Source organism: Pteropus medius, unplaced genomic scaffold (genome assembly GCF_902729225.1).
Source record: "Pteropus medius unplaced genomic scaffold, Ma_sr-lr_union100, whole genome shotgun sequence".
Lineage (NCBI taxonomy): Eukaryota > Metazoa > Chordata > Mammalia > Chiroptera > Pteropodidae > Pteropus > Pteropus medius.
Window position 1 is genome coordinate 5979934 of NW_024356336.1, and position 27594 is coordinate 6007527.

At 53.4% G+C, this 27594-nt stretch overlaps 2 protein-coding genes and 1 pseudogene across 7 annotated transcripts in view; all 3 read right to left on the bottom strand.

The window, feature by feature from the left end:
• Positions 1-7017: 7017 nt before the first annotated feature.
• Positions 7018-11558, bottom strand: CASTOR1 (cytosolic arginine sensor for mTORC1 subunit 1). 5 transcript variants are annotated; one of them, XM_039861808.1, is made up of 9 exons: positions 11337-11551; positions 10666-10736; positions 9283-9470; positions 9054-9186; positions 8647-8773; positions 8094-8207; positions 7902-7984; positions 7719-7813; positions 7018-7596 (listed from the first exon to the last, which is right to left on the bottom strand). In XM_039861808.1, exons 1-9 carry the CDS (start codon positions 11447-11449, stop codon positions 7528-7530), a joined length of 993 nt encoding a protein of 330 aa, XP_039717742.1. In that variant the 5' UTR covers positions 11450-11551; the 3' UTR covers positions 7018-7527. The 5 variants fall into 5 exon arrangements, with proteins under 5 accessions (XP_039717742.1, XP_039717743.1, XP_039717746.1 ...); XM_039861809.1 differs by having other exon boundaries at positions 8647-8770; positions 11337-11546; XM_039861812.1 differs by having other exon boundaries at positions 10666-10764; positions 11337-11471.
• A 2296-nt stretch (positions 11559-13854) lies between these two features.
• The window catches only part of TBC1D10A (TBC1 domain family member 10A), a 29816-nt gene continuing 16076 nt past the window's right edge, over positions 13855-27594 (bottom strand). Inside the window, exons 2-9 of one of the 2 annotated variants that reach the window (XM_039861794.1) lie at positions 24781-24880; positions 20725-20832; positions 17383-17489; positions 16593-16707; positions 16448-16513; positions 15567-15756; positions 15279-15433; positions 13855-14714 (exon numbers count right to left, since the gene is read on the bottom strand). In XM_039861794.1, coding sequence (XP_039717728.1) covers positions 14214-14714; positions 15279-15433; positions 15567-15756; positions 16448-16513; positions 16593-16707; positions 17383-17489; positions 20725-20832; positions 24781-24880 — 1342 coding nt within the window. In that variant the 3' untranslated portion in view covers positions 13855-14213. Of the gene's footprint in view, positions 14715-15278; positions 15434-15566; positions 15757-16447; positions 16514-16592; positions 16708-17382; positions 17490-20724; positions 20833-22937; positions 24749-24780; positions 24881-27594 lie in introns of those variants that run through there. The other variant, XM_039861795.1, reaches the window with a different exon arrangement.
• On the bottom strand, positions 27292-27407 carry LOC120602055 (uncharacterized; annotated as a pseudogene).

Below are 27594 nucleotides of genomic sequence, written 5' to 3' on the forward strand. Positions count from 1 at the left end.
AAAATTCCGCTGTCAGATAACTGCATGAGGCCACATGCAAGCAGGACCCCACAGGACCAGTTTAGAGAATGGCAGGACTGGCTAGAAATTACCAGAGAAGGAAGAAGGCAAGGAGGGAGGGGGAAGCAGAGCCACTTGCAAAATCGCTTTGTTACCATTGCAGCCCCTCTGGAGAGGCTTGTCTGGTACAGCCTAGTCCCACTTCCCAGGCTTCCCATTGGCATTTGGGTAAGGTCAAAGTCATTACCACAGCCACTAGGCCCTGCCCACCTCCCCAACCTCACTAACACCTCTGTAGCCTGCCACCTTCCTGACCCTCTTCAGTCTCTCAGGGAAGCTGAGTTCTCACCCCAAGTCCTTTGCACATACTGTTCCCACCGCCCGAACATTCCACATACTCATCTGCCACCTGGACATCAAGGTCCTGTCCAAGTTTCGCCTCTCCAGGAAGCTCTCCCTAACCTTCTCCTACCCCAGACTGGTTCTTGCCCCTGCTCCTCCAACCTTCTCAGAGTACCATGTTCCCCTCTATGTAGCACTCTTCAGAGTTCTAAACAGCTGAGGGGTTGTCTCCTCAGCCAGACTATAAATTCTGAGGGTACGCACTCTGTGGTGACTCCCCATTGCCCCTTTCGTGAGCACGGCACAGGAGTAGGTGCTCAATAAATCCTTAGTGAATGAATGAATAAATGCATGGCCATACAGGTTTGGCCATCTGCAAAATCCCCAGAAAGGTCATCTATGGCGTCCAGGGTACAAGACCCAGACATGTCTCCATGCCACTTCTAGTGCCCCTGCAGCCAAACCTCTAGAAGTGCAGGCTCACCTTGTTGCCAGCGGGGAGTAGGTTCTCTTGGAGGCTTTGCCATGCCCTCTCCTGGTCACCTGTCCCCACGGAAATCAGAATCGTATCGCAATACACCAAAGCACATGATCTCTTTTTGGGGAAGCCTTGATGTCAAAGACGTTGACTTTTTCCTTTATGACAATTTTCCTAAAGCAAATTCAAAATCTATTCTTTAATTCACTGCAGATGTCAACACTTTTCCAGAAAACAAACTGAAAAAGAGAAAGCCAAGGCATTCCTCCTGCCTCCTTTAAAGAATTCATTTCAGAACAAATTCTACATAAGCGACACCTGACAGCCTTGCAGAAAGGGGCCAGTCTTCACATGAAGGGACAACCCTACATTTTGGAAAACAGACAAATCACAGTGGCTTTTCAGTCCCTCATTCAACCTAAATTTCAGTGACTCACTGTATGTGTTGGGCACCAGCCTTTGTGCGAGGGATAAATTGACAAGACAAAGCTTACAGGTGAATGAAATTTACTATGAATGCCTTTTTCTATCTGGGTTCTGAAGAGTGAATAAACACACACCAACATCCAGCACATGGAGGGGCCTGGAAGATCCACTTGTCAAGCTGCCTATTTCTGGCCCTAGGCCACAGGAGGAGATGCCACCCAGTCTGGCCTTGATGGCACCCCAGGGTCTAGCAAAGCAGCCATGTCCTGAGTCCTTCCCGGGACTAATGTCAGACCCAGGAGACGTACCTCCCTCTTGTGGCTGGTGTTTCTGAGCCAGGATGTCACCGGTCTGGCACTGTGGAAAGTCACCTTACCCACCCCCTCGGGGTGGGGGTGGGGTCCTGCCAAAGAGACAAGAACGTGGCCAGTGCAGCCAACTGATTTCCCTGAGCCCCGGTCCCTGCTCAGAGCCCAGCCCAGCCACACAGTGTGTCTCAGCTACACAGGACATGATAGCAGTTTCTCTCCTGCTGGTTAAGTTGGTTTCCCGGCACTTGCAGTGGGGGCAGAGGAAGGGGTCCTTAGTTCAGCCACAAGCAAGAGGATGGCAGCAGGAAGGGTGGAGGGCATGGAGGGAGGAAGTGGATGGGATTGGAGCCTTCTCTTGGTGCCAACTGCATGGGCACAATAAGTGCTTAAGAAACAGCAGCTGGAGATAAATGGGGAAAACTGTCTACAAATGACAGTCCTGGTCCCAAGGACACAGAGATGGGACTCACTTGCAGAGATGCCGACTACCGGCCCAGAGGAGATGACCTGGGGCAGGTGGATGGAAGACCTGCCTTCTTCCCTGTCTTGTTCTTGAGAAGACATCAAGGAAACTTGGGGAGTTTATCTTGATCTGAAGAAAAAAGAAAAAAAGAAAAAGAAATCTTACGGCTCCAAAGAGAGAAAAGGCTACCAAAATTTGCTCTGTCCAAGGGCCTATCGGAGGCCATTCAAGGGGTGAGGGGTCCAAGATGGAGTGTGTAAGGAAGAGAAGCAGACAATACAGCGTTAAATGAAAATGCTTTGTACTTCCACAATCAGGAAGGCAGACCTTAATACCCAGAAGCTGGGAACAATCCAAACATCTATCAACAGATGATGGTTTAAAAAGTGGCCCATCTATACAATGGAATATTACTCAGCCACGAAAAGGAATGAAGTACTGGCATATGCTACCATTTGGATGCACCTGGAAAATATTTTGCTGAGTGAAAGAGGCTAGACATCAAAAATCACATCTTATAGAATTCCATTTATATCAAATGTCAGGAATAGGGGAATCCATAAGGACAGAATGCAAATTGGTGGTCGAATGCAAATTAATGGTCGCCAGGGGCAGAGGGGAAGGGGATGAGGAATTTAGCAAGAGGGGACAGGGCTTCCTTTTGAGGTGGTAAAAATGTTTCAGAACTAGATAGAAGTGATGTTTGCACAACACTGTGACTGTGCTAAATGCCACTGAGTTATCCACTTTAAAATGGTTAATTTTCCGTTTTGTGAATTGTGCCTCAATTAAAAAACTTTTTTTAAATGCAGAGCTTTAAAACACAGTCAACTCAGAAAAACCAAGGAGCTAGAAAACAGATAAGTTGGCTGCAAAGGGGCAGGAGACAGAAGGCCTCCCACGTCCTCTCCTTTGTTACGCCTGATGAGCATCTGTCCTTGGCCTCATTTGTGGACTTGGAAAAGACTTACCTCAAGTTAAAGGCCAGGGCATGCAGCTGCCGGGGGTGGGGGTGTTCCTGGCTTTGGGAGAGAAGTCTAGGGGTAGGCACTGAGTGGCAGGGTAACCAGGAGAGCTGGTGCGGGCTGGAAGGTCTCAAAGGCAGCCTTCCTGAGAAGTGGGGCTACCGAAGGCGGGAAACAGGGACTGAAGGCGCACGCTAAGGTTGTGCTGGGGAAAATGTGCTTGAACAATCAAACGAGAGGGAGACTGAGGCAGGGAGACCAGCGGGAAGTCTGGGGGAGCAACACAGGTGAAGACAACTGTGGGCTGAATCAGCCCCTTTGGAAGTGTGGGTGTCACGGTGGAGGGCCCAGGCTGAGGGGCTCGTGCGCAGCGGGGCAGAAAGCACAGCCAGGCTTGCTTAGGCTGCAGACAGAGAAAGAATGAGTGGTGAGGTAGGAGGAGACCAAGGAGGATGAGGCAGGAGGGGTGCGGGGAGGTCAGAAGGGCAGCGGTAGCAGAAGGTGAATGGGTGGGTGGGGTGGGGACCCAGAACAGCTCACCGCTCCCCTGGTGACTGCAGGGAGCCGGGCCTTCTGGGATCAGGGAGAGGCAGGGAGGCCTGAGGGGATGTGGGTCCAGGGACAGAAAGTGGACAGGAGGGTACATACAGCACATGTGTGAACATGAAAACACAGCAAATGCAAATACACATGGACATAAAAAAAAATTCCCTAGCCGCAGTCAGAAACAGACACACAGAAACACATACCACATATGCTCAAGGCACATACACAGGTACAGATGCACACTCCAGCAACACAGGACACGTGCAGAGATGGAGCCAGGCACATAGCTGATGCTCATACATAATCGGATGCACATACAGCCACAGACATGCAGACCTCCAACAGAGACACAAGTACACACTGGGACACACTGACAGACACATGCATAGATGGACACGCACACACTTCCTGCCAAAACAGACTCATCTATACAGATGTGCATCAAGGCCTGCACAGACTGCCGGTGTAGTCCTACATATGCATACCCACGCAGCACATGAACACCCGTACAGCTCATGCATCCACTTGGCACTGTGACCAGCCCTTTAGTTAAGAAGCTCTGGACAGCCCCGTTTGAGGCATCCTTGGCTCTGAAACCCAGCACCAGGGCCTGCCTGGGAAAGTAAGACACAAACCACGGCCATTGCCCAACACACCCATCTGGCCTGGCCCAGGGTCAGGGAGGAGCCAGGGCCAGGCCTCGCGTGCCTGCCCACGTACTCGTTGCCACCAGCAGCAGACATCCAGCCACCAACGCAGACAGCTGGGATTGCGAGGGATCTTGCGAAATCATCCTGTCCCTCAGGGTTCAGCTAAAGTGTCCCTTCCACCAGGAAACCTCCCCAGGCTCCTGTTGGCCCAGTTAATCTTTTTGAACTCTGGTTCTGCCATGCCCGGCTATTTGACCTTGGGCAAATCACTTCACCTGTCTGTGCTTCATTTTTCCCTGCGTAAAGGGGGATAAAGAGCATGTGTTGAATACATGAATGGAGCACCCCTTGCCCCTCTGCTCCCCACATAGGGATGGGGGAAGCAGCTTCCTCGTGCTCACTCAGCTAGCTGCAGACTGGGCTCCCCCACTGGCTCCTGCTCGGTTCCCTCCCACCCAGTGGGATCCTGAGGCCTGGTGGAACATGGAGAAGGTGTGCAGTTTATTCTCTCTCTATACAGGACCAAGAAGCCAGCTCTGGAGCAGCTTGGCAAGCATGGGACCACATGGCAGTGGGAGTGAGGACTTTAAACTCTGAATTTCTGCTTAAATATCTTCGAAGAGGACTTTTAAGATGTCACTTCCTCTGTTTAGGCATGGAAATCAGAACGGGTGGAAATGAGCAGCGACTCCCCCCACCTGAAGTTTCCTCATCTCCTTTACCCACCCACCCAAACCCCCGCCTGGGTCCACATCCTTCCAGGAGATGCCAGACACCGGGCTAGTGGTCTGAGGGCTGAGAGCACCTTCCCACTCCCTGAGGAACCATGGACAGGGCCCTCCCAGGCCCAGGCTGCCATCTTTGTGAGGACGAGCACTCAGGCTCCACAGTCTCGGGCCTTGACTCTTGCACCCAGGAGCGGCTATGCTGTGGACAAGTAAACTGGGGTTCCCAGGGCCGGGAAGACAAGGACATGGGCTGCATGCCATGAAGCATCCCAAATCCTGTTTATGAATAACCCAAGCTGAGTGCAACCGCAGGCCTGAGCTGACCAGACTGACTTCCTTTGCTCTAGGACCCTCTGGGGGCCTAGGTGGGATAAGGAGGTGGTTCCATGAGACCCCCACCTCAGCCTGGGACAGCTCAAGGGCTGTCTGATGACAGCATCCAGCACCTCAGTCATGGGTGAGGTCCAGGGTCACATCCCTGGAAGGTGCCCCTTCTCAATTGAGTGTCCCCCAGGCACCTCCCAAGCCCAGTGCCTGACTCCAGCGGGTCTCGGTCTCCCTGGCACTCCCAGAGCAGATCTTCCTTTTTGTAACCCACTGAAGGATGCGGAGAGCTGGCCCAGTGACCCCCAAGGATACTCTGGGAGCTAAATTCCCTCCACACAGATACACACACATGTGGCAGAGATGCACATGGGCACACTGACCTCTAGGCCTGGGTTCCAGTCAGACCGGCCCACTGGGACATGGCTCTGGCCCCCTCACCCAGGCCATTCCCAAGCGTAGCCCCAAGAACTAACTGATGCTGGTTTAGGATCTGGTTTAAGGGACCAGGTGAGGCCTAAGGCACTTAGAAGCCAGGATGACAGAAACACCTGCATCAGAAGGGACTCAGAGGGAAAGAGGGACAGACCCCCAGAGCTGGATGTGGGGCCAGGAACTCTCTAGTTGCAATTCGAGCAGCCCCAATAATTCTGATTCTAAAGCCCCACCTCAGTCCAGGACATCCCTTGAATAAGGGTCCAGGCCAAGCCCTCCAGGAGGAACCAGGACCCTCCACCCCCGTGAAAGACAAACTATAAAGAAATGGCCCCTTCTCCAGGCCAAGCTGGCCTAGGGTCCCCAATTGCTCACTCACCTGCTCAGGATGTGGTCTCGGCTCCTCTGATCTGCAGCCCCTGGGTCCCCAGGGTCAGGGCGGGCGCACTGCCAGAGGCCTGACCCCTGTTCTGACTTTTCTGGGGAGCCACAGCAGCTCTGAGTACGCCGAAGTCACACCCTTCTTCCCTTCCTGAGCGCGGGTGGGTCTGGGCTGAGGGCACCTGATAACCTCCCCTATGCATCTGAGGGGCCCCATCAGGCCACAGTGGAATCCCAGCCTCACAGAGTAGGGAGGTGGCCCCTTCGTGACAGGAAACCCAGCCTCAGATGTGCTGACTGAGCCTCTAGTCCAGGCACGTAGCCATTGAGAGCAGAACAGGCTCCAGGTGGCCTCCAGGGGCCTGTCCAGTCCTCCTGGCCAGGGAAAGCCAAGTGTGTGGACTCCCAGGTCCCCATTCTGACTGGCCCCCTCCCACCACTACTCCAGGAGAGCCCTGGTGGTAAGAACTGATGGATCTCTTGGCCAACAGAGACTCCTAGAGAGACAGCCAAACTCAGGTGTGGTCCAAAAGAAAGCAGGTAGCAGCCTGGAAGAAAGGTGCTCTTGAGCCCTTCTTGAGGGGGTTTACAACAGCCACATTCGAGGTGGCAGGGAAAGATCTCCAGGCAGAGGCGTCTGGAAGTCTCTGACCATGTTCAAAACCTTCTGGACAATACCGGAAGCAGCAAAGAATGAAGAAAGAGCTCAGACTTCAGAGCCAGGCAGCCTTGGATGGGAGTTATGTAATCTTGGCTAAGTCACTTCACTTCTCAAAGCTTTGGTTTTTCATCTGGAAAATGGTGATGGTTCGCTTACCACTCCTGTGGTAAAAATTGAGTGAGGTAAGGTGAGCCTGACCCAAGCCAGCTCTCCAGAGAGACCAGAACCTCAGGCAGAGGGACCAGAGGAGCAGCAGAGCAGCCATGGCCGAGGCTCAGACAACCCCCCAAGACCACAGCCCAGCCTGGTCACTACAAGCCCTTTATTAACAAGTTGATTTAAAAAAAAGAAAAAGGAGAGAGAGAGATGTAAAAAATATTTTTCTTGGAGACTCCAGGATGTGGAGGCACTGTCAGAACTCACCTGACCAGGGAAGGCAACACAGCCAGAGGCAGAACGGAAATTAGGGCCCTGTCCAGGGAGCAGCTGGCACAGGGCGCTAAGAGCGGGGATGGCTCGGGCCTCAGGCAGGGAATGTGCAAACGCCGAGGCCGCCAAAGAATGATGGGTTGAGGGCTTCCCCGTGGAAGCCCTGAGCACCGTGTTCCTCTATGTGGGCAGACACGTGTGTCCACATGAGAGCCGGTGCCTGCACACAGCTTACATACAGAGAACAGAAGGAGGGGTCCCCCCGCACAAATGGGGGAGGGAGGAGAGGAAAGTGGACTCATCCCAGAGCTTAAGGAAATAGCTTAGAGAAGTCTCTGGAAGCCTGGGAGTAAGGGGAGGGCACAGAGGCTGCTGTTCCTGTTGGGCCTCAGGAGCCCAGGCCCTCCTGCCGTCGCTGGAGGACCTCGACGACATTGCCGATGCCGTCCTCGGGCACCTGTGGGCAGATGGGAGGGAGGGGTCAGGGCCACTCTGACTTCCTGGCCTACTGGGACTAGCCCCACCCTTCTGGGCCTCGGTGTCCCTCTAGGCGCCCCCACTCCAGCCCGTGGTGCTCACCAGAGCATGGTCAAAGTTGAAGGTGCTGATGTAGTAGGCAGAGATGTCAGCTGCAGCCAGGGGACCCGCAATCTGGGCCACAATCCCACATTCATCTGAGGGTCGAGGAGGGGTCCATGTGGATCACCCTGGTCACCCCACAGGCCCTTCCCAAGCCCCCAACACACAGGGAATGGCCCTCACCAAAACCCAGGGGCTGTCCTCCGATGCGCACCATCCTCCACAGCTCTCCTGAGGAGCTGGTCAGCAGGAGATCACTGGGGAACCTGGGGGAGGCAGGGGGGCCCCGGTGATCTTAGTGTCTGACACTCTACCTCCTTCCTCCCCGGACCTGGCTTAGGGTCTGTGGCCCACTTGGGGTCAGGAGTCACATACTTTTTCTGCGTCTCGGCATCCATGACGATGGAGATATAGCCCTCAATGAGGGAGAAGGCAAAAAACGTGATGGAGCTGGGTCCAGGATCTCCAGGGGCTGCCTCTTTGGGGGCACTGGGGAGGGACAGAAGGCTCATGTATTCTGCTGGGCATGCAGCCCACTTCATCCTCTCCCAGTCAGGGAGCAGCTGGGCAGGCCCTCCTGTTTCTGGGCCACTTTCAATCCTGTCTGAGGACCTTGATCACCTGATGGTGCCAGGTGGGGATGGGGGAGGATGATGAACAGTGCCTGTGCCAAAGATGCAGGACCCCAGGGCCAGAAGGCCTGAGCAGGGCGGGGCTCAGGGGTGGCTCTGCAAGAAAGGGCTACAGCTGCAGCATTGAGACCTTCCCCAAACATCAGTGAAAAGTACATGGGCATCACAAGATGCCAGGAACCCAACATACAGAACAGGGCATATAGTTAGAGACAAAGGGTGGGTGGAAGGTGATGGGACAGAACATAGGGAACAATGGTGTGAGGACAAAGAGACTAAGCACAGAAGAGACCCACCTGTGGGAGTAGAAGAGGACATCGATAAGGGTGGTGGCGATGGCTGGCAGTGTCTCAGGGTCCAGCGTGAGGACACAAAAGCGGTTCTGCGGGCTCTGGATGGGATGCACTGTTGGGCTAGGCCCTGCTAGGGAGGAACCAGGTGAAGAGTGAAAAAAGGACCATGGTCTGGGGCGCCCCCTGGTGGCTGGCCAGGGAGGGGCCTGGACTGGGCGGAGGGGCCTGGACTGGGCGGAGGGTCTTGCCCTACAGGAACCCGCCTAGGTTTCCCCAGCCCCATCTCCCTATCTTGTGAGGTAATCAGTGCCAGCTAGTCTCCCCCAACACAGACCCGCCCAAACAAGCGAAGGGCCCCAGTGGGAAGAGGAGCTCCTCGCCCAAGTCTGGGTGTCAGAGGGCACCCTCACCATGCTGAGTGCGGGGAAAGCCATTGCTGGAATCATCCCTGGCAACAGGTACAGGCTCCCCGCCCACCTCTCGGTAAATGTCGAACTCCTGGGCCAGTGTGTGGATCACCAGGGACAGGTCCTGCTCCCGCACCTGGGTCGTAGGGAGATGGCATATCACATGGGTCCCCAATCGCCCATGCCCACCTATGCACACCCTGCCCTACACCAGCACCTGTGGGAAACTCACCAGGATGAAGTCTGTCTGGTAAGTGGACAGCATCAGCACAGACACATGGTGTTCCGCCAGTGGTGCAATGACTGAGCGGGCAATTTTGGTGACCCCGGCAGCTTGCACTGCTGTGCCGCTGTGGGATGACACATTCATCACCAGCCATGTGGCCTCAGCCACTTGCAGGAACTCAGATGGGGGCAGTTCTGAGGACAAAGTGCACATAACTGGTCAGGGCTTGCAAGGCTGGCCCTGGCCTCTCAGTTTCCTCGTCTGAGCCTTGGAGAGCTCTACCAAGGTAAGGTTGGGTCCGGGGGTTGGGGCTGTGTCTCTCTCTCCCAAGTTCTGTTCCTGATATCTGCACGTACACAAGAACTGAGATGTGCTTTAGGTGCTGGCCTGCCAGGGATCTAAACTCTTCAGTTAAGATCGGAGCCCCAGATTCAGAAAGACCTGTGTTCAAACTTCAGCTTTGCCATTTACTTGCTGTTGACCTGGTGCAAATGATTTAACTTCTCTGAGTCTCAGTTTCCTCATCTGTAAAATGGGTTGACAGACAGTATGTACCTCATGACAGTGTTCTGTGGGTTAACAGAGGCTTTATACCATGTGTCACCAGGAGGGGGCGCCAGTAGATCGGGTTGGCTGGTGGATGCCCTTCCCCCTTAATCAGACCTAACCTTTCCTACAATACAAAACAGGGAAACAAAGGCCTGAAGCAGCCAGCACAGTAGAGGATGGACCAAGCCCTAGTTGGCTGTCCTGAGACTTCAGGCTTGTGAGGATGGATCAGGCTGGCAGGAATAGGAGCCATATGGCAGCTCCAGGGGCCAAGGAAAAACAGGGCTGGTGTCCAGTCTAGACTAGGGGCCCCCGGGGCCAGGGTGGCTGCTAATTGCCCAAGCACAGCCAGGAGGTCCCCCAAGGACCATGCCCTGGGTTGGCTGCCTGCTCCTGCATTTCTTTCCAAACCCTCAAACTCCTGGAGTTCCCAGACCAGCCCAGGAGGTGATGGCCAGCACCAGGGAGAGAAGTCTAGGGGAAAATAATGGCCAGGGGCTGTAACAGCCACAGGAACCTCTGATTCTTGCCAGGAAGTGTAACTGAGGCCCCGCTGCTGGTCTGGGGCTGCTAAATGCCCATCACATACAGCCCATTTATAAAACCCTCACGGGACCCTATTATATTAGAACCATAACTATGCTCATTTTACATAAGAGGAAACAGCTCAGAGCGGGAAGTTACTTGCTCAAGGGCACACAGCCAGTGAGTGGTGGAGTCGAATAAGAGCTCAGATGCATCTGCCTTCAAGGCTTCAGATCCCAGAACACTGGACCCCAGCATCTGGTGAGAATCCCGCAAAGAGCATAGAGCGACATCCCTCCCCAGCCCAGCCCCCACCTTTGAAGCCCTCCTCGTCCACCATGAGCGTGTAATCCTCGGGAGTCTCCGTCAGGCTGAAGAACTTGCACCTGGTCGGGGGTTGGGAGCATCTTCAGCCTGGGTTGGGCGCAGGGGGCGGGTAGACTTCGCTCCAACCCTCCGAAAAGACACCTCCCGCCCCGGGCTCCTCTCAGCCCCCACAAGCCTTAATTTTCTCTCAGTGGCAGTGGGTGTGGGCCCCATCTCCGGAATGGCGAACTGTTTTCTGCCTCCTGACCTCCGCAGGAGCCCCCCGCCCCTCCACTCTGGGAGGGAGGAGAGGCTCGCCCGCGGCGACAGCCCCGGGGCATCTGACCTGGGGTCCCCTAGACTGGCCCCTCTGACTCGATAGGAGGCGTCTGGAAGAAGCTCCCGCAGACGCCAGGAAGGAATGCCCCCAGTTGACACCTCTCGAAGTTAAGCATTGCACACCCCAGGCTGTTTGCGCCTTAGCTAGCCCGGGATAGGCGGCGGTCCCAGGGAGGGTAAGCCCAGGCCAGATGGCGGCCGGGGTGGGGTGGGGTGGAAGGGCCCTCCCCGCCCACTCCCGCTCACCCCCGCTCGCCTCGTGACGACCCTAATCTCCTGACCCCGTCCCGGAGCAACAGTGGAGCCCACCCCAATCTGTGCCCCGGAACCCCGGCGCGCACCGGTTTCGGCGGGGCAGGAATAGCAGCTTGATGAGAGGGTGGGTGTAGAGCCAGAGACCCGGGCGGGCGAGGCTCAGCACCCGCACCCGGTGCTCTAGGATGTGCAGCTCCATCGCGGTCGGAGCAGACCGGACCCCACCGCCAACCAGACCCAAGCCTCGCCGGGGGCGGGGCGGGGGGCGGTGCCGGAGACTTAAAGGAGCCGCTGCGCCGCTGCGTTCACACCGCCGGCTACGCCTGGGACCCGCCCTGCCGCGTGCCGCGTACTGCTCCTGACGGCCACGCCCCGAGGAACGCGCGGCCTATTCAGAGTGGCCACGCCTCCTCCTTCCGACAGAGCCTCACCCCGCTCTAGTCTGACGAGCCCCGCCCAGGCTGACTCCGCCCCTTTAACTTTGGTTTAGGGATCTCCAGAAGACCCCACCCCCGTCGGGTCCTCCAGACCCCGCCCCCTCCTCTGGCCCCGCCCTTTCCACAGGTTGCGTCAATCTAGGGGTGGGAAGCATGTGTGAAACGTGGGGTCATTTCTGTCCCTTGGGCCCCTATATGGGTCTGGAAGGGCCATGAGGTTAGTCGGGGCTCGGCTGGGACCAGAGCACTGCCCACAAATGCCCGGAGCATGGAGAAAGGGTTCCACTTTGTTGGGAGAGAAAGGGTTCTCTCCCAACAAAGTATCCTCGTGTCTTTCTCCCTCCTTCCTCTAATGAAAGAAGAAAGCTCCCCGCACCAGGTCACAGAGATTGGAAGGGCCCCATCCACCTCTGTCTGAGCAATATACTGTTGGGTAGGGCACTGAAGGTAGCCAGGCCTAAGGAGACCCCTTAAGACTAAGTGCTTGGGCCAGGAATGACCAAGGCTCAGACTTAAGGGGACAAGTCCATGTATCTGGGGCTCACTGGGTAATATATGTCAGACCTGAGTCTTGAGCCCTGCTGAGGCTTCTCAAAGCCTGCAGCCATTAGTAGAACCTAGTTGGCCTGGGCACATCTAAACTTGCTTAATGCCCAGGGAGGCCCCAAGCACTGGCAGATGCCCCAGATCTGAGGCTTGTTAGGACCAGCTTGGGCTCATTTCAACATTATGTTCTGCTCAGGCCTCTTCAAGTCTAAGAAGACCCCAAGGCTGAGCAGGCTTCAGCACACTTCTGCTGGCCCCGTAGCAGGACCCAGCATGCTCCGGGGGACCCGTGTCTGGCCCAAGCATCCTCAGGTTTCAGATCTGATGTTTTGAACTAAGCAGGTTAAAGCAGGCCTGCACAGGCCTCCTGCCTGCCTGGGAGCCTCCAGTATAGGTGGATAGAAGCTGGGCAGTGCCTTTCCTCCCTGGACTCTCTGGCTCTGAGTTCACATGGAACACTGTGTAACCACCACATCCTGGGCTGTCCCCTGGAGGGTCAGGAAGAGGGGACTCCTCATAGGCTGAGCCCTTCATCTCACTGATGGTGCAGATGAGGTGGAAAACCAGAGGTGAGTGTTGGGAGGCAGGAAGCAGATGACCTGCCCTAACAGGCTCATATGACCCTTGACCTCCTCAGGCCTCAGTATCCCCAGCTGTACTAGGACAAGATGTTCGAGGCCAAGACCCTGCAATGCCTGAAAGCTCCTAGGGAGGCTCTAGTCCCGCTCCAGTCCCCTCCCCCCATGGCCTGACCCAGCTTGGTGGCCTGCCAGGAACAGCCGCTATTGTTTGACTGGAAAAGCTGCTTCCTCAGCAGAAGGGGGGCCTCTCCCAGGGACACCCTGTCCGTACCCTCGCCAGTCATCAGGTTGTGACTATAATGCCCGCCTGGACCCTCAATAGCAGAGTCAGGTCACCTGGCACCCTGGTCAAAAGAGGCAACTGAGGGGCTCTGCATGCAAATTTGGACCACTTTACCTTTCCCACTCAGCTCCTCAGTTGCCTCATCTGTCAAGTGGGGACAATAATAGAGCCTACCTGATCAGCTAGTGACACAACCAGCTTAGTGTGGCACATGCTAAGTGCCCAGTAAATTACAGGTGGCCTTTTATCAAAGACTGGGACTTCTTCCTTCACCCCTCTCCTCCAATGGAGGCTCAGGCTGAACATGTGAGGGCATTCATTCATGGTCTCCTATCCCTGGCACCAGCACTCAACATAGAATGAACACTCAGAATCTTATTGGGGTCCAAAGTGGCACCCAGGCTGGTCCTTGAGGAAGAAGACTCTTAAAGGACCTCCTTAAGGACCCCCACCCTGTCAGTGATGAGTAGGAATCAAGGCCTGAGGAGCAGGCCCTGCTCTGTCTCAGCACTGGACTCCAGTCCTGGTGATCCTCACCCATGGCAGATGGTAGATATAGGACAGAGGGAGTGGGTGAGGGAAAATGTGGGCCAGGAACAGGGGCTGGCCCTGGACGTGGCATCCCCTCTAGCAAATATACTTCTCAGAGAGACTCTAATGCTGGACTAGGGTCAGGATGGGGGCTTGTAGGGCATGGAGAAGAGATGCCGAGCACCAGGGATGGCACCCCATTCCCAGTCCCTAGCCACACACCAGCTCTCTACACAAGCCTGTTTATTTCTGTACAAAACCATGTTTCTATTTTACACAAAGAACACCCCACTCTTCACCCCACCCTCTCCCCTCATGTCAGTGCCCTAGCCCTGGGAAGCATCTCCCCAGAAGGAGGGGCCTGAGTGAGGCTCTCACTCCTGCCTGCTCCAGCTGGGCCAGCCTGAGCTCCACTGGAGATAATAAATAAAGAGACTCAAGCAGAATCTGTGCTGGGCCAGCCAGACTCTCTACACCCAGTGACCAGGCAGCTCAGCCCTCAGAGGGTGGGCAGGCCCTGGAGTGTCAGTCCGTGAACCATGTAGGTGTGTGGAGACCCCGCCCTGGAGGCCTGAGCTGCCGGGGTTACAAGTAGGTGTCTTCACTCTCCTGGGATGTCAGGCTCTCCTGGGAGCGGTGATGGGCTGAATCCTGAGGAACTGAATCCTGCGGAGCTGAGTCCTGGGGGGCTGGGTCCTGGTGGACTGGGTCCTTTGGGGGCACATCCTGTGGGGGACATGCATTTCCCACAGCGGGCACCAACTTGGCTTGACTTGAGGTCGAAGTCTTGTCCAGCTGCCCACTCTCCTTTGCCTGCTTCTGCTGCTCCTTCTGCTCCTTCTGGTTCTGCTTGGGTGGCTTGGGCTTGCCTTTGGAGCCAGGGAGGAGGGCATCTGGTGGCAGGCGGATGGACGGTGAAGGTTGCAGGGTGGGCCGGGGGCCTGGCTCTGCCTCCAGGATGGCCTTGGCGCCATGCAGCCTGGGTGGGGAGCGGCACTGCAGCTCACCACGGGTTTCCTGCCAGCGCCGCAGCTGGATGAGGTGTTCTCGCTCAATCTGGCGCTCTGTCACTGGCAACTCTACCACCTGTGACAGGCAGGTAGGCATTAGGAAGAACTTTCCCCTCTGCCTCCCAGCCTAGGCTCCTGCTCTGCCTCAGCATCCCCTACTCCTGGTTGCTAATGGCTGACCCTAGGAAGAATAAAGGTCTGGTTCCTGCAATGGTCACAAGTCCCAGAGCTGAGTGCCAGGTAAGCCAGGCACTTAAGACCCAGTGCCTTAGAGAAGAAAGCTGCCCACAATCCATGGCTCTACTCGCCTGTGTTACCTAATTACAGCCCCTGAGAGACAAAAATCTACAAAAGAAAGAAAAAAGGGAAAATCAGGCCAAGGCCATGGATGTGGTACCAGGGAGGAAGAGGGGGTGATGGGTTGGAGCTCCTCTCACTCCCAAGTGTTTGAGAACAGGGAAGGCCCTACAACCTAGGGCTCTCTGTGCCCCTCTTCTTGTTCAGATAGCAGGATGAGATTTACCCACCATCCTGGGCTGCAGTGACACAACCTCAGGGGAAGAGGGTTACCAGACTCCCCTCCAAAGGGTCCCACATCTCCCTCTCCCTCCCAGTGGTGAGAGGAAGGTGTGGGCCGCACCTCCTGGACCAAGAAAGCCTCCTGCATGATCTTGGGGCTGAGGCTCCGCAGCCGCTCGATAGTCTCATACTGGCCCTGGCAGGCCTTGAGCTTCTCCGGGGAGCCTAGCGCATGCTTCAGCAGCACCAACCCCACCCGAAAGATGATCTTGACTCCTGCGGGAAAGGGGTAGGGTGGCTGGTGAGTGCAAGGGGGCCTTTAAGGAGTTTCCTTGAAAATGGAAGCCCCCCCTCCCATGGGCTGGGCTGGGCTGGGGGCAGGGGTGCTCCCTCAAGCTCAGCCCGGTACCTTCACAGAAGAACATGTCCCAGACACGCAGAACAGAGCTCCAGGGCAGCGTGCGGGCAAAGGCACACATGAACCACTCTGTCATGTAGAGTAGCGGGTCGATCTTCTGCCGGCTGAGGTGCTTGTGGGCCACAGGTGACACCTTCTGCAGCAGCGAGAAGAGGATCTCCCCATCCAGCTGGATCGCCTCCTAAGGAGACAGTGAGGCCATGACCATGGGCCTGCAGAAGCCAGGGAAGGGACTGCACCTGGCCACCAGCACCAGACAGGCATTCATTTGTTCCTCAGATGGCTACTGCCTGCAGGAAGCCAGCCCTGTGCCGGGATACAATGATGAACAAAACAGCCAGCTGGTCCCCCTCATGAGTGTGTAGTGAAAAGGGGCAGACAGACATGAGTCACAGGAACAAAAAGACTAGGGAGAGGGTGAGTGGGGCTAAATGCCCAGGACATGGCATGTCCAGGAATGCAGGATGAGCATGTGCTGGAGGTCCCGCCTGTCAGGGTCAAGGAAACCTCCAAGAGGGCAGAAAGATGAGGGATAGGAGGAGTTATCAGAGGAAAGAAGGGAAAGAAAGGGGCAGAGGTTTAAGCCTATGCCAAGGCCAAAGCAGGAAGGAACTTGGTGGAGGAACCGTGATCCTGCCAAATGGCCAGAGAGCTGGAGGCGGAGATGGAGGCACAAGTGGAAGTGATAATGCTGGAGCCTAGGAGACCTGACCCTGGCAGGCCTGGGGACTTCAGCCTGAAAGCAACAGAAGGATGGGAAGGTTTCAAGTAGGGGCAGAGGTGCCTGTGAAGAGAGAGGCCTGAAGAGGCCAAAATGGTGTCTAGCCTGGGGCAGGTCCCAGGCTAGGTCCTGGGTCTAAGCAAGCACTCACCAGTTTCTCACTGTAATAGCCAGGTAGGTACTTCTCACAGATCTGTACCAGGCACCAAAAGGCTTGCTGTGGGTGAGAAAGACATAAGACCTTGCTGCTGGGTGTTCCCTGCCCACCCGCTTGCCTGCCCAGGGCCTCGTGATACCTCAGCAGGCATGTGCATGAGCAGGACAGCGGCGATGGGTGCCTGGGCCTGGCAGTAGCCCTCCTCAGGTCGGTACAGTGTGTAGGCCTTCAGCACACGAAATAGGTCCTGCTGGCTGTGGAGAGGCCAAAAATGGAAGGGATGACAGCTGTGGTGACTCTGCCACCCATTGCCCTCACCTGTGCCCCCACTAGACTAGACCTATCTCAAAACTTGTACTTCTCTGGAGAGGGGATATAACCTGATTCTGGTCACCAAGGGGGTCAGTCTCCCACTGCAGCACATGGATTCTCACATGACCAGAGGATGGAGGCAGGGAGGGGCTACCCCATTTGAGAGCAGAGCCTTAAAGAGAAAGCAGGGGGCAAGTCCAGGGCAGGATGTCATATACAGAGTAAGGATGTGTCAGGGACTGGAAGTATGGGCCCCTCACCCAAAAGCTGTGGCCCCTCAGCCAGGCCAGCTTTGTCCCAGGTGTCTGTCTTGGTCCCCTGGCCCACCATATCTCTCCTTTTCTACATACCCTCTGCTCACTCAACTATCTCTAATCCTCTTTCTCCCACCAAAACCTGTTTCCAGAAGAGGGCCAGGCTGAGGAGTAAATGATGAAAGTTACCCCAGAGGTAAGAAGAGATGCTAAGAGGACCCATCAGACTCAAACCAAAGAAGGGAAACTCTAAAAGTAAAGTTTGGGGTCCCCAATATACCCACAAACTGGTTTTACCTCCTCTCACTCCTGAGGGACATGGCCTTAAAGCCACCTCCAGACTACTATGACCAGCCTGCTCACCCATGGCCCCCTCGGGACACAAACATCTCGTGAAAAGGGAACTGCCGGTGCAAGTCACGCTCAATCACGTCCAGCCACTTGGAGTCCCCAGGGGACATGTCCAGCTCCTGGAAGCAAGATCAAGGACATATATTAGGAGTTGGGGATGGCTAGGATGATACAACTGTCCCAGGTAATAGAGAGACCCCCAACGAAAGGCAATGCCCACCCAATTCCATCATGGACCAGGCCTTCCTGGAGACAGGTCAGGAAGCCCAGGTCAGAAGTCTGGGCAGGAGAAAAGAAGCAGATCAGGGAAGGGTCCTGGAAACCCTGAGGGGTGATCCTGGCTCCAGGAAGAACAGTGTAGGTAAGAATGTCTGTCATAGCTGTAGCTGTAAGTAACTTCTAGATATTTCATTCAGGACTCGCTTACATACCTTATATCACATTCTTAAGATGGAAGGCTATCATCAAAGCAATAGCTATCACCTGTTAGCACCACTCTGAGCCACCAGTGCGCCTCACTGACTCTTCTCAACTCCAAAAGACAGGTCCTATCATTACACTATTCACAGATGAGAGTCAAAGAAACGTCATTTACTCAAGGTCTCATAGTTAGAAAAATGGTGGAGCTGGGCCTGGAAGCTAGGTTGACTCAGAGCTGTGAATCCCAACTTCTCTGCTACCTGTCTCCCTGTGCAGGTGGAGTTGCCTATTCAGGAAGCAGTGTATGTGTGTGTGTGTGTGATCTGCACGAGTGCTGTCTTGAAGGACATGACAATTGTCAAACCATTAACCTCAGAGCCAACTATGGGTGCTCTAGGGTTTCAACAAAGTAATTCTTTTCTTTGAACTTCTATGAACATTTTAAGCATGAGTACCATTTATAAAAAACAAAGTACAGTTGACCTTTGAACAGCATGGGTTTGAACTGCAGAGGTTCACTTATATGTGGATGTTTTTAAAATTTACTTTTAAATTGCACTTAAGTTGTGCATTTTACTCTATGTAAATTCATATCCCAACTTAAAAAAAAAAATAAAAAGGAAACCCAGAGGGCTGAGCAGAGAAGCAGACTAAGTACACGTTGCCTGCAGGAGTAGGGCAGCGTCAGGGGAGACTGCGAGAGGAAGGCTGGGTCTTCGGCAAATACGCCAAGTGGGCACAGGCTAAACTAAAGAACTTGGGTATCAAGTAACCTGGGTAACTTGACATGTGAAAATAAATACTCAGAGAAAAAGCTGATGGAGTGGTCAAGGCTGGAAGGTGGTGGAAGGGGCCGGGAGTTTCCAGAGAGGGCCCTTGAGTAGGCATACAGCTGAAGAGGTAGGTATGCAACCTCTATAGCCACACACGCCCTCAAGATGGGGTGGGGGCTGTATGTGCCCTATGCACCCCCAAGTCAGGCACAGGGCTGGGTACGGTCTGAGTACAATGCAGGTTTGCTTTTGTCAGAAAGGGTTGGAGGGTCCCACAAATTCTCCTGAGGATTCCTGTGAGGTGGGGACCTCAGAATCCAAAAAGTTAGTTCCTAGGATATTCTTGCCTAGTTACCTCAGCAGCCCAAGGTGCTCAATCACACATGAATGGGTGAGAACAGAAAAGATGTAGCTGAAGGGCCTGTGGGGAGAAAGGGTGCTAGGAGTAAAAGGCAGGTCTGGGCCACTGGCAGATGATGCTGCTACTGAAGCCTGAGGGAACTGGCACCATCATGAGGTGAAGCTGGAGAAGAAAACCAAATTAGAAAAGGATGGAAGGTCCTGCCTGCCCTGCCCTGCCCTGCCCTGCCCTGGGAAAGAAGAAGAAATAGTAAGTGCAGGAGAAGTCAGAACCACCAGGGATGCAGAACCTGCTCTGACAGCTGAGGTTGGGGTTGGCCGCTTGGGTCTGCATGGGACGTTAGCAACAGGTACATGCTGCCACCAGCAGCCCCATCACTCATTGTACCTCTGCTTTGGGCGAATATGCTCACAGCAGCCAGAGGGGGTTTCTTATCCTTATCCGTTTCCTCCATGTCACCCACAGGCAAAGTCCCTCTAGGTATACTCACAAACCACTGTTAAAGCCCCTAGGACAGTCTCAGGGACCTATCGCTCTAATTCATGGCATCCTTAAAGGCCTTTCTTGGCAAATCTACCTCTTCCTACAAGCAACCTTCAAGACTCCATAGGGGTGGCCCATTCCTCTCCAGATGTACCACTCACACACACATAATGCACACACAGCTCCATGCTCTGTTGCTCACACAGGATGCACTCACATCTGCTAATAGGAGGCTGGCCAGGCCACCCAAGCTCTTGGCTCTGCTCTGGCAGCTAGAGATAAACTAAGGACTTAGGTAGGCTTCTCATCCATGAGTTTCCCCTTCCACCCAGGATGCAGCCCCCTGAAATGGAAGAGATGTAGTCACCCGGAGGAAGACTCGAGTTGAGAGGCTGCTTGAATGTGGCCTAACATTGATGTCTCATCTGATCGTCCTAATTCAGAGCTGCCCCCAGACAGACACTCCACTAGCCTCCCTGATCTCCAATGCCAAGTGCTGCCAGCAAACAGCTCTCACTCTCTCCAGGTCAATAGCAGAAACTCTAGGCTTCCCTGACTCATCCACTCTTTTCTGAGAACGGGTTTGGCAGGACAGGAGTATTCACTGAAGCATGAAGTATGTCAAAGTACATCAACAAAGAACTGGTGGCTCACAGCTCTCTCACTGTCTTCTTGTCACCAGTCCCAAGAACGTGGGAGAAACCCCAATGCTTGCGGTCAGTTCTGGCAGGTAAGCTGGGGCAACCCAAGGGAAGCCAACTGCCTCCCACAGTTCCTGAGGGAGCAGGCTAGAGGAGCCCAGTTGGGCCCCAAGAAGCCCCATGGGGCAGAAGACAGTGGGTAGGGTTGGAGAAAGGCATGGTTGCAGAGGGCACCCTCTCTGACCACCAACTGGCTTCTGAACCCTAAAGTACTAGTTTGGCTCCGCCACACACAGGGCTGATAACCTACAAGAAACACAGGTGAACCACATCTGGCCAGGCTTGGATAAGGCAGGAGAAAAAGCAGAGGATGGGAAGCCAGGAAGTATTAAGGGTTCTGTGGCCCCACTGGGCAGGCCCCCAAAGACCCTAAGCACAGGGCCCAAGGCAGTCAGGGAAGTGGTCTGAGTGTTCCCTCCTGATGAACAAGAGCCCAAGAAAGCAAATCTGAATGGCTGTCAAGAGAAAGAGCTGGAATGAGCAGTTGGGTAGTTGATGGGTGGCTCTACCATTGCTCATACTGCTGAGGTCCAGGTGAGTTCACAGATGATCAATGTCATTGGGAGGACGACAAGAGATGTGGAAGAAAAGGCAGAATCAAGGAAGGACAACTCACGTCAAACTTTCCAGGGTTCTGCTGTAGCTTCACCTTGCCTCCCGACAGATACTGCCAAGCACGGCCCCGCAGAGAAGGTGGGATGCCCTTCTGACACCGCAGACGAATCTGAAAGTTAAAAGGAAGGCTGTGCCAATGCATTCACCTGGGCCCTCCTCCAGAGAATGCATGCCAGCCCAGCCACTCTGCTGGGACTTGGCAGGCCTTCGGTGAGCACATTATCAAGAGCAGAAAAGGGAAGAAAAGAAGACTTTCTTACTGTTGCTACAATGCAGATCCTACGATTGGGGGTGTGACTGCAATTAAATATGCTGCCACCAGGTGATGGCAGAGTCCCCACATCCCCTGATCCAGTGACAACACAGGTATTCCTGAGGTCTACCACAGAATTATGAATTCCTATCACTATTTTCTGAATCAAAATCAAACCATACAAGTTGGAGGAGCCCCATGGGATGTCACCAGGAAGGGATCTGCATGGGGCAAGGCACAGCTACAGCCACAGGGAGGGTAGCTCACAAAATGATCAAGAATGTAGCTGGCACTCTCAAGGGGGTGTTTGTTTAAGCGGCCACATAGCAGGACACAGCCAGCTTAGAGAAGAGAGATCTCAGCACAACTCAGAAGGAAGATGGGAGCTGATTACAATGGCTCCCTCTTTGTTTTGGTCAAGAATGCCTTCTCTTCTGCTCCCCCTGACCCTGAGCTCCCACGATCACCAGCCTGGAGCAGAGGCAGCTGGCCTGGGTGCTAAAATGGCACAGGTCTTTCCCACCACTCACAGACTGGTAGAGGTGAGAGAGGAAGTGTTTGAAAAGCTCATGACCCAGAGCTAGTGCTCAATTTATATGTCAGCTATTTTGATCAGAAAAAGGCTTCCACTGCCAAAACCCAGCCTGAAATACTATCATGTCTCTTACAAATGGGAAAACTGAGGCAAAGAGTGGCAAAAATATTAGGGTCACATCATCGGAGGTGACTACACCATAGAGGACCCCACTATCTCCTAGCTACACCACACGGGCTGGAGGGATCCGGCCCCACGAAACTTTCCACTCCCCTATTCTCTTGGAGACCGGCAGGGAGGCAAGCTCCCCGTGGGCATGGAGCTGAATGAGTCTCTGAGGCAGCTACCCGGATCATCCTCCTTGACCTCAAGGCCAAGGATCAAGAAGCGTGAGGGCGAAAGTAAAGAGGTGCCACTGCTAAAGAATGGGGCTGGGGTGATTGACACTCCCCTCAACCCCTGCACTAAGCAGCCTGGCCTGGAATGACACAGATGGGAGCTCAGGGCAGTGGGAAGGGCACCAAGATGTAGGTTTGAATACAGCACTTACCTTGATCTAATCACTTATCATTAATAGTAAGATAAGAATGATAATACCCAGGATTCTGTTAGAATGGGAACAAGACCATGCCTAGAAGTCTGTCTTCAATAAATGATGGCTTCCTCTCCACCCCTCTATCCCTGGAGGATTCCTGACAAAGAAGCCCTGGGGCTTTGGGCTCATACCTAACTTCCCTTCACCTGGAAACCCCCTCAAACAGTCCCATTACAAATTCTCAGAGGAGGGAACACAAAAAGCACAGCCTTCCTGATGACCAACACAAACAAGAGAAAACTTTCCAAGGGTCAGAGAGAGTCAAGAACCAGGAAGGAGACAGGCTGAAGGCAGTGGGGGAAGAGCAGAGTGGTCACAGGAGCCAAACTTAAGCTTCTGGGACTGCCTGCAAAGTGAAGGAGAGAAAAAGGGCAGAGGGAACTTCCCCCAGACTCTGGGAACAGTTTCCTGCTGCTGTGGGACAAGGGTCTCCTTAAGGAAACCACTTGGTTTGGACAGGTTTTGGCAAGGGATGCAGTATGACCGAGTCACAGACCCTTTAGGGTCTCCCTAGAGCCAAGCTCAGCAGAGCCGGCCCCTATATCATCACAGCCTCCTGCCACACTTGGCCTACCCCAGGGGAGCCCAGGAATACCTTCAGTGCACTGAGGTTCTCGAAGAGGCCCTATCCCCACTCAGACCCAAGGCTGGGGAGTGAGATCCAGGAGTTCTACTAGCCTTTCCTGCAATGGCCTCTGGAATCCTCCTCAGCACAGAGGCGCTAAAGAAGGCAATCTCCACCTGCCTGCTTTAGGGAGAAGGAAGTGGTGAGGATCAGTAAGGATAAAGCAAGAGAAAGTGCTCAGGCAAACAAAAAGCATAAGGGCTTACCATTCTCTGAAAAAATGCCTTGGGAAAAGAGGTCTCTGTGACTGTTGAGTGAGGCGACACCCTGCTTGCTGAACCCTTGCCAGGCCACAGCTTGAGCAGAGCCCTATGTGGGAAGACAGCGTTCCAGCCACAGGGCTGGGCCCGCCTCCTGGGGATTCAGGATGAGTCCAGGAGAAGTGCTGGGTCTGGACACATTTCCTGAAACAGGTATTGTCCTTCCTGTGCCATGACTTCCTCACTATAGGGAGAGCCCAAGCCTGCGCAGCCAGGCAGGAAAAGCTCCCAGTGTGGCCACAGCTGAGGTGGCAGAAGTAGAACAGAGGGCTAGGGCCTCTGGGTAGGGTGGGGTGAAGCCTCCTGTGGTGGCCCCTGCTGAGCAAGGTAGCCCTCAGCCTCTAACCACAGTGCCAAGGAAGTGCAAAGGGGAAGAGGAAGTGGTAGTGTCTGCTCTGCTAAGAGGAGCTCTGCAAGGCTCCCTCTGGAATTCCCATTTGCAAGGGAGACTGTGGCAAGGCCAGAGCCACCAGTCACCACAACAGACAGTGGAGAGAGCTGAAGCCCAGGGTAAGACCCTGAGGAGTGAGGAAGCAAGAAAACAGACCCAGAGTCAGACAGGAGACAGTTGAGGAACAGCTGCCTTTAAAAAAAGATTTCAAAAAAAGGAGAAGATTAAGAGCTTTCTAATAAGCAAAAAAAATGAGTGCCCCCAAACCCACAACAAACAGTAAGAAAGAGCCTAGGCTTAGAAGCACTTTTCTTCCCATGGGCCCAGGGCTTTATAGTCACCACCTCATAAGGTCATTGCAAGAGGACTATATTCCCACTTAACCAGGGAAACTGAGGCTGTAAGGGTAAAGTGATTCACCCAAAGTTCCACAGCTAGCCACTGGCATGAAGAGAGGAAGGCAGTGGGGCTGGGCCCAAGCCCATACCTGACCTTTGATCCTGAGCTCTCTGCTAGACCCTGTAGCCAGCTGTGCCACCCTGGACCACACCAGCATGTCAGCTGATGACAGTGAGCCAGAGGTTTTGCTCTCTGCACTGGGAACCTGTGTAGCAAGACCCCAGTTGTGAGGGCCTGGGCTGGCTCCCACTACGCCAAGGAGTAACTAGACCCTGCCAAGGTGGCCAAGGGCATCAACATATACACATAAGAATGGTGAGTAAGGACATTCCTCAGGGGCAGTGGACTTGAACAATAGCCCGACTTGAAAAGGCCCACTGGGTGTTTTCATTTTTATAAGACTATTAAACTGTGAAGTTACTTTTCTTTCTTTATGCTTTTGCCAGGAGAGGAAACTGAACAAATTCATTTAGAAGGTGAAGAAGTCCCCTTATTGTGATAGTGAAGAGTACAGGCACTAATATTAGATACCTGGGTTCAAATTTTGATTCTGCAGGTCATCCATTAAGTGGGGATACTATTACTACCAACCTCATTGGGGTGTTTTAGGTACATGGCAAGTGTTCAACACATGTCAGCTATTATTAGTATTATAAAGTCCTCCCTGATAGGTGGTAAGTGGCAATAAGGACTTCTGCCAGGAGGGGTGAAGAAGGAAAGCTGCCTATAAAGGCTTTAGGCTAAGAGGAGGACTCCAGGACAAAGTGTGAACAAGTCTGAAGTTATCTGGGAGGATCAAGTGAAGGCTAGGCCCTGCCCTCCCAACAGCTTCTGTTCCCATTTCAGAGCTGGTAGATGGGGCACACCTAAGGCAACTGGCAGCTGGAGAAGCCCTTGCTCCTCCAAGCTGATGTAATTCCTCAGACTTTCTCTTTCGCCCCAGGCTACCAACTCCCAGCCCAAGGCCCAAGGCCCAAGGCCCAAGGCCAGCCCCCTCACCTTTTTGTGCTTCTTGGCCATCCACTTGTCCCAGTTGTTGAGCATGTCCAGCCACTTGGACTCCCTCTGCCTCAGCACCTCCAGGGGGACTTCCTCCAGCCTGTGGAGCAGAGGGCAGGGTCCATCAGAGGTGCCAACAGAAGCAAAGGCCCTGGCTTAGGCCCCAGCCACCAGTCTGGTCAGACCAACTTTCTTCCTCCTGCCCGCCATCCCTGTCATTTCTTTTGGGGCTGCTAACTCATGAACACCCTAACACAGAGGAAAGAAACTCTGACCCCACCCTGAAAAGCATAGGCCAGAGTGACACCAAGTTCAAGTGCCCACTCCTCCAATTTGTCAAGGGGTCAAGGGTCACTGTGCTTCCCTGAAGCAGAGGCCTGAGTGCCTGCATCTGTGCACCAAAGCAAAGCATTCCTGTCTTGGATTTGTCTTGATAAATAAGCCTCTTCAGAAGGCCTACGTGTAAGGTGCAGAGTTGGACGAAAAAACTAGTCAAACAGGTACAGAAATAACATGCTCACCTCTTCACTCCAGCAAAACTAGTTACTCATAGTTTCCCCAATTACATCCTGGACCTTTCCCATCTTTCAAAACTTGCTCATGCCAGTCCTTTTGCTGGAACACTCTCTAAGTTGTCTCTACCTATCACAATCCTACACACACATCAAAGTCTCATCAAATACCACTTGTATTTGTACATCTACTAACTAAGCAGCTATCACAGCTGTGTCAACATTGTTCCAGGGCCAGGGTCTCTGGGCAAGGCTGTGAGGACAAGAGCAAAGTCCTGGCCCTCATGGCGTTAACATTCTGCTAACACTGAATGCCCACTTGAGCTGGCGGAGAAAACACTTCAGCATGGAGACCCACCACCCCAGGCAGGCAGATGGGCACCAAAGCAGCTGAGACATGCTGGGACAGGAATCCCTGGCTTTGCCAGCAGGCGCTTCATATGAGCGGGCTTCCTCTATGAAATGAGTCCCTGGGGACTCATGAGTTCACCTAACTGAGGGGCAAAGAGAAAGAGGAGACTATCATTTGTAGGCTGGATATTTGCATATGCTTTCCTATTTAGTCTAAAGCAATATTGGTAAAATAACAAAATGCGTGTGTGCACCTCTCTACAAACACACTCTTCTTAAAGTTATTATTTTTTTAGAGTTATTTTTAAAGTGGTAGATTATAGATCTTTTCAATTTCTTTTTTTTGTGCTTATGGGTATTTTTCCCCATTTAAAAAAGTGCTTGACAGTATTGAGAGGTAAGATATCCAGAGGTTATCTTGTTCAGTCAAACAGCAAATCAGTGGAAAAACCCAGCCTCAAATCCAAGTCAGATCCTAGCCAAGAGCCTGCATTCAGTGCTGCCTGACCGCCCAGAAAGGAGTGCAGAGTCGAAGGCACTGAGGCAGCTGGGAGGAGGCTCTCAGGAACAGGACATTGTGGGGTTACCGCTTGGCCCAGGCCACAATTCTGATTCTCTATGCCGGAAGGAAATGCACTGCTATGACTTTTACTGGTTGGAAGAGCAGAGGGAGGGGCCCTGGCAGAGCAAAGGCCTCTGAGACACAAAAGGGCAGGTCCTCTTCTTCAATGCAATTTTTCTGGGGGAAGTGCACAAGCCTGAGAGTAGCCTCAGAGCTGAACAGCTGAGGGACAACAGCCTGGGGCAAACTGCCCCCCCTACACACACACACACACACTGACACTGGTCTTAAACTTCTGACCCTCTCACTACCTAGAGACAAAACCAAGGCATGAGGACACTCTCTTACCCTCCTTGAGAGGGAAAAAGCAGGGACCACACCTTTGATCAGGTAATTTACAAAAGGGCATGTGTCTCCAGGCAACCTCCAAACATCCAGAGAAACCAAAGAACCACAAATCACAGGGCATGTTGCCTTCCACACCTACAAAGCACTTGATTATACAAGTTAGGGGATGAGCCTTCTAGTTAACTAAATGAAAGGGAGTACCCACACTGAGTCAACAGGAAGTTCTGGCAGTTATGGATGTGGATATCTGATCCAAACCCCCCATTAAGCAGATGAGAAAACTAAGGCTCATAGAGGGCAAGGCTTTCACCTGAGATTACCAGTTTCCAAAGAATTCCCATGTGATTAAACACATGCCCATTTGACACTATTTGACACCTCAAACTTCAAACCTTTGTTGATAAAATCTGATTGCAGGGCCTCAGAGATACCCATTCTCCCAAATGCACATACACAGGGGAACACGATCCAGTTCAGTGGGTTTTTTTTTTTTTTTAACTGATGCCAGATAACAGCTTTGGCAGTTTCAAAGCCCCAACATCAAACCTCAAACCGGAATTTCAATTGGGTACAAAACAAACGATCATATTTCCTAGATTCTAAGACACTACTGATTTTAAGCTACACCATCAATGTGGCAAGATCTTTTCAGACACATGCAAAATATCTACCACTTTAAATGTAACATGTTGATTGAAAGATTCCATTTTGATTTTTAATGATTTTTTTTTTTTTTTATGCCTACAGCACCTGGTTTTCCTAGGTGGTCTCCCATCCAAGTACTAACCAGGCCCGACCCTGCTTAGCTTCTGAGATCAAACATCGGGCTTGTTCAGGGTGGTATGGCCGTAGACCATGGACTGTGGCTCCACTGGGGCGTGAACCCAGGACCTTCTGCATGTAAGGCAGACATACTAACCGCTGCACTATGGAACCACGTCCCTATTTTGATTTTTAAAGGCTTAAACTGGGAAAATTTTGAGGAAATATGGTCATTTGAATGGCTTCTCCTCCAAAAGCAGAGGAGTTTAACCCACCTGG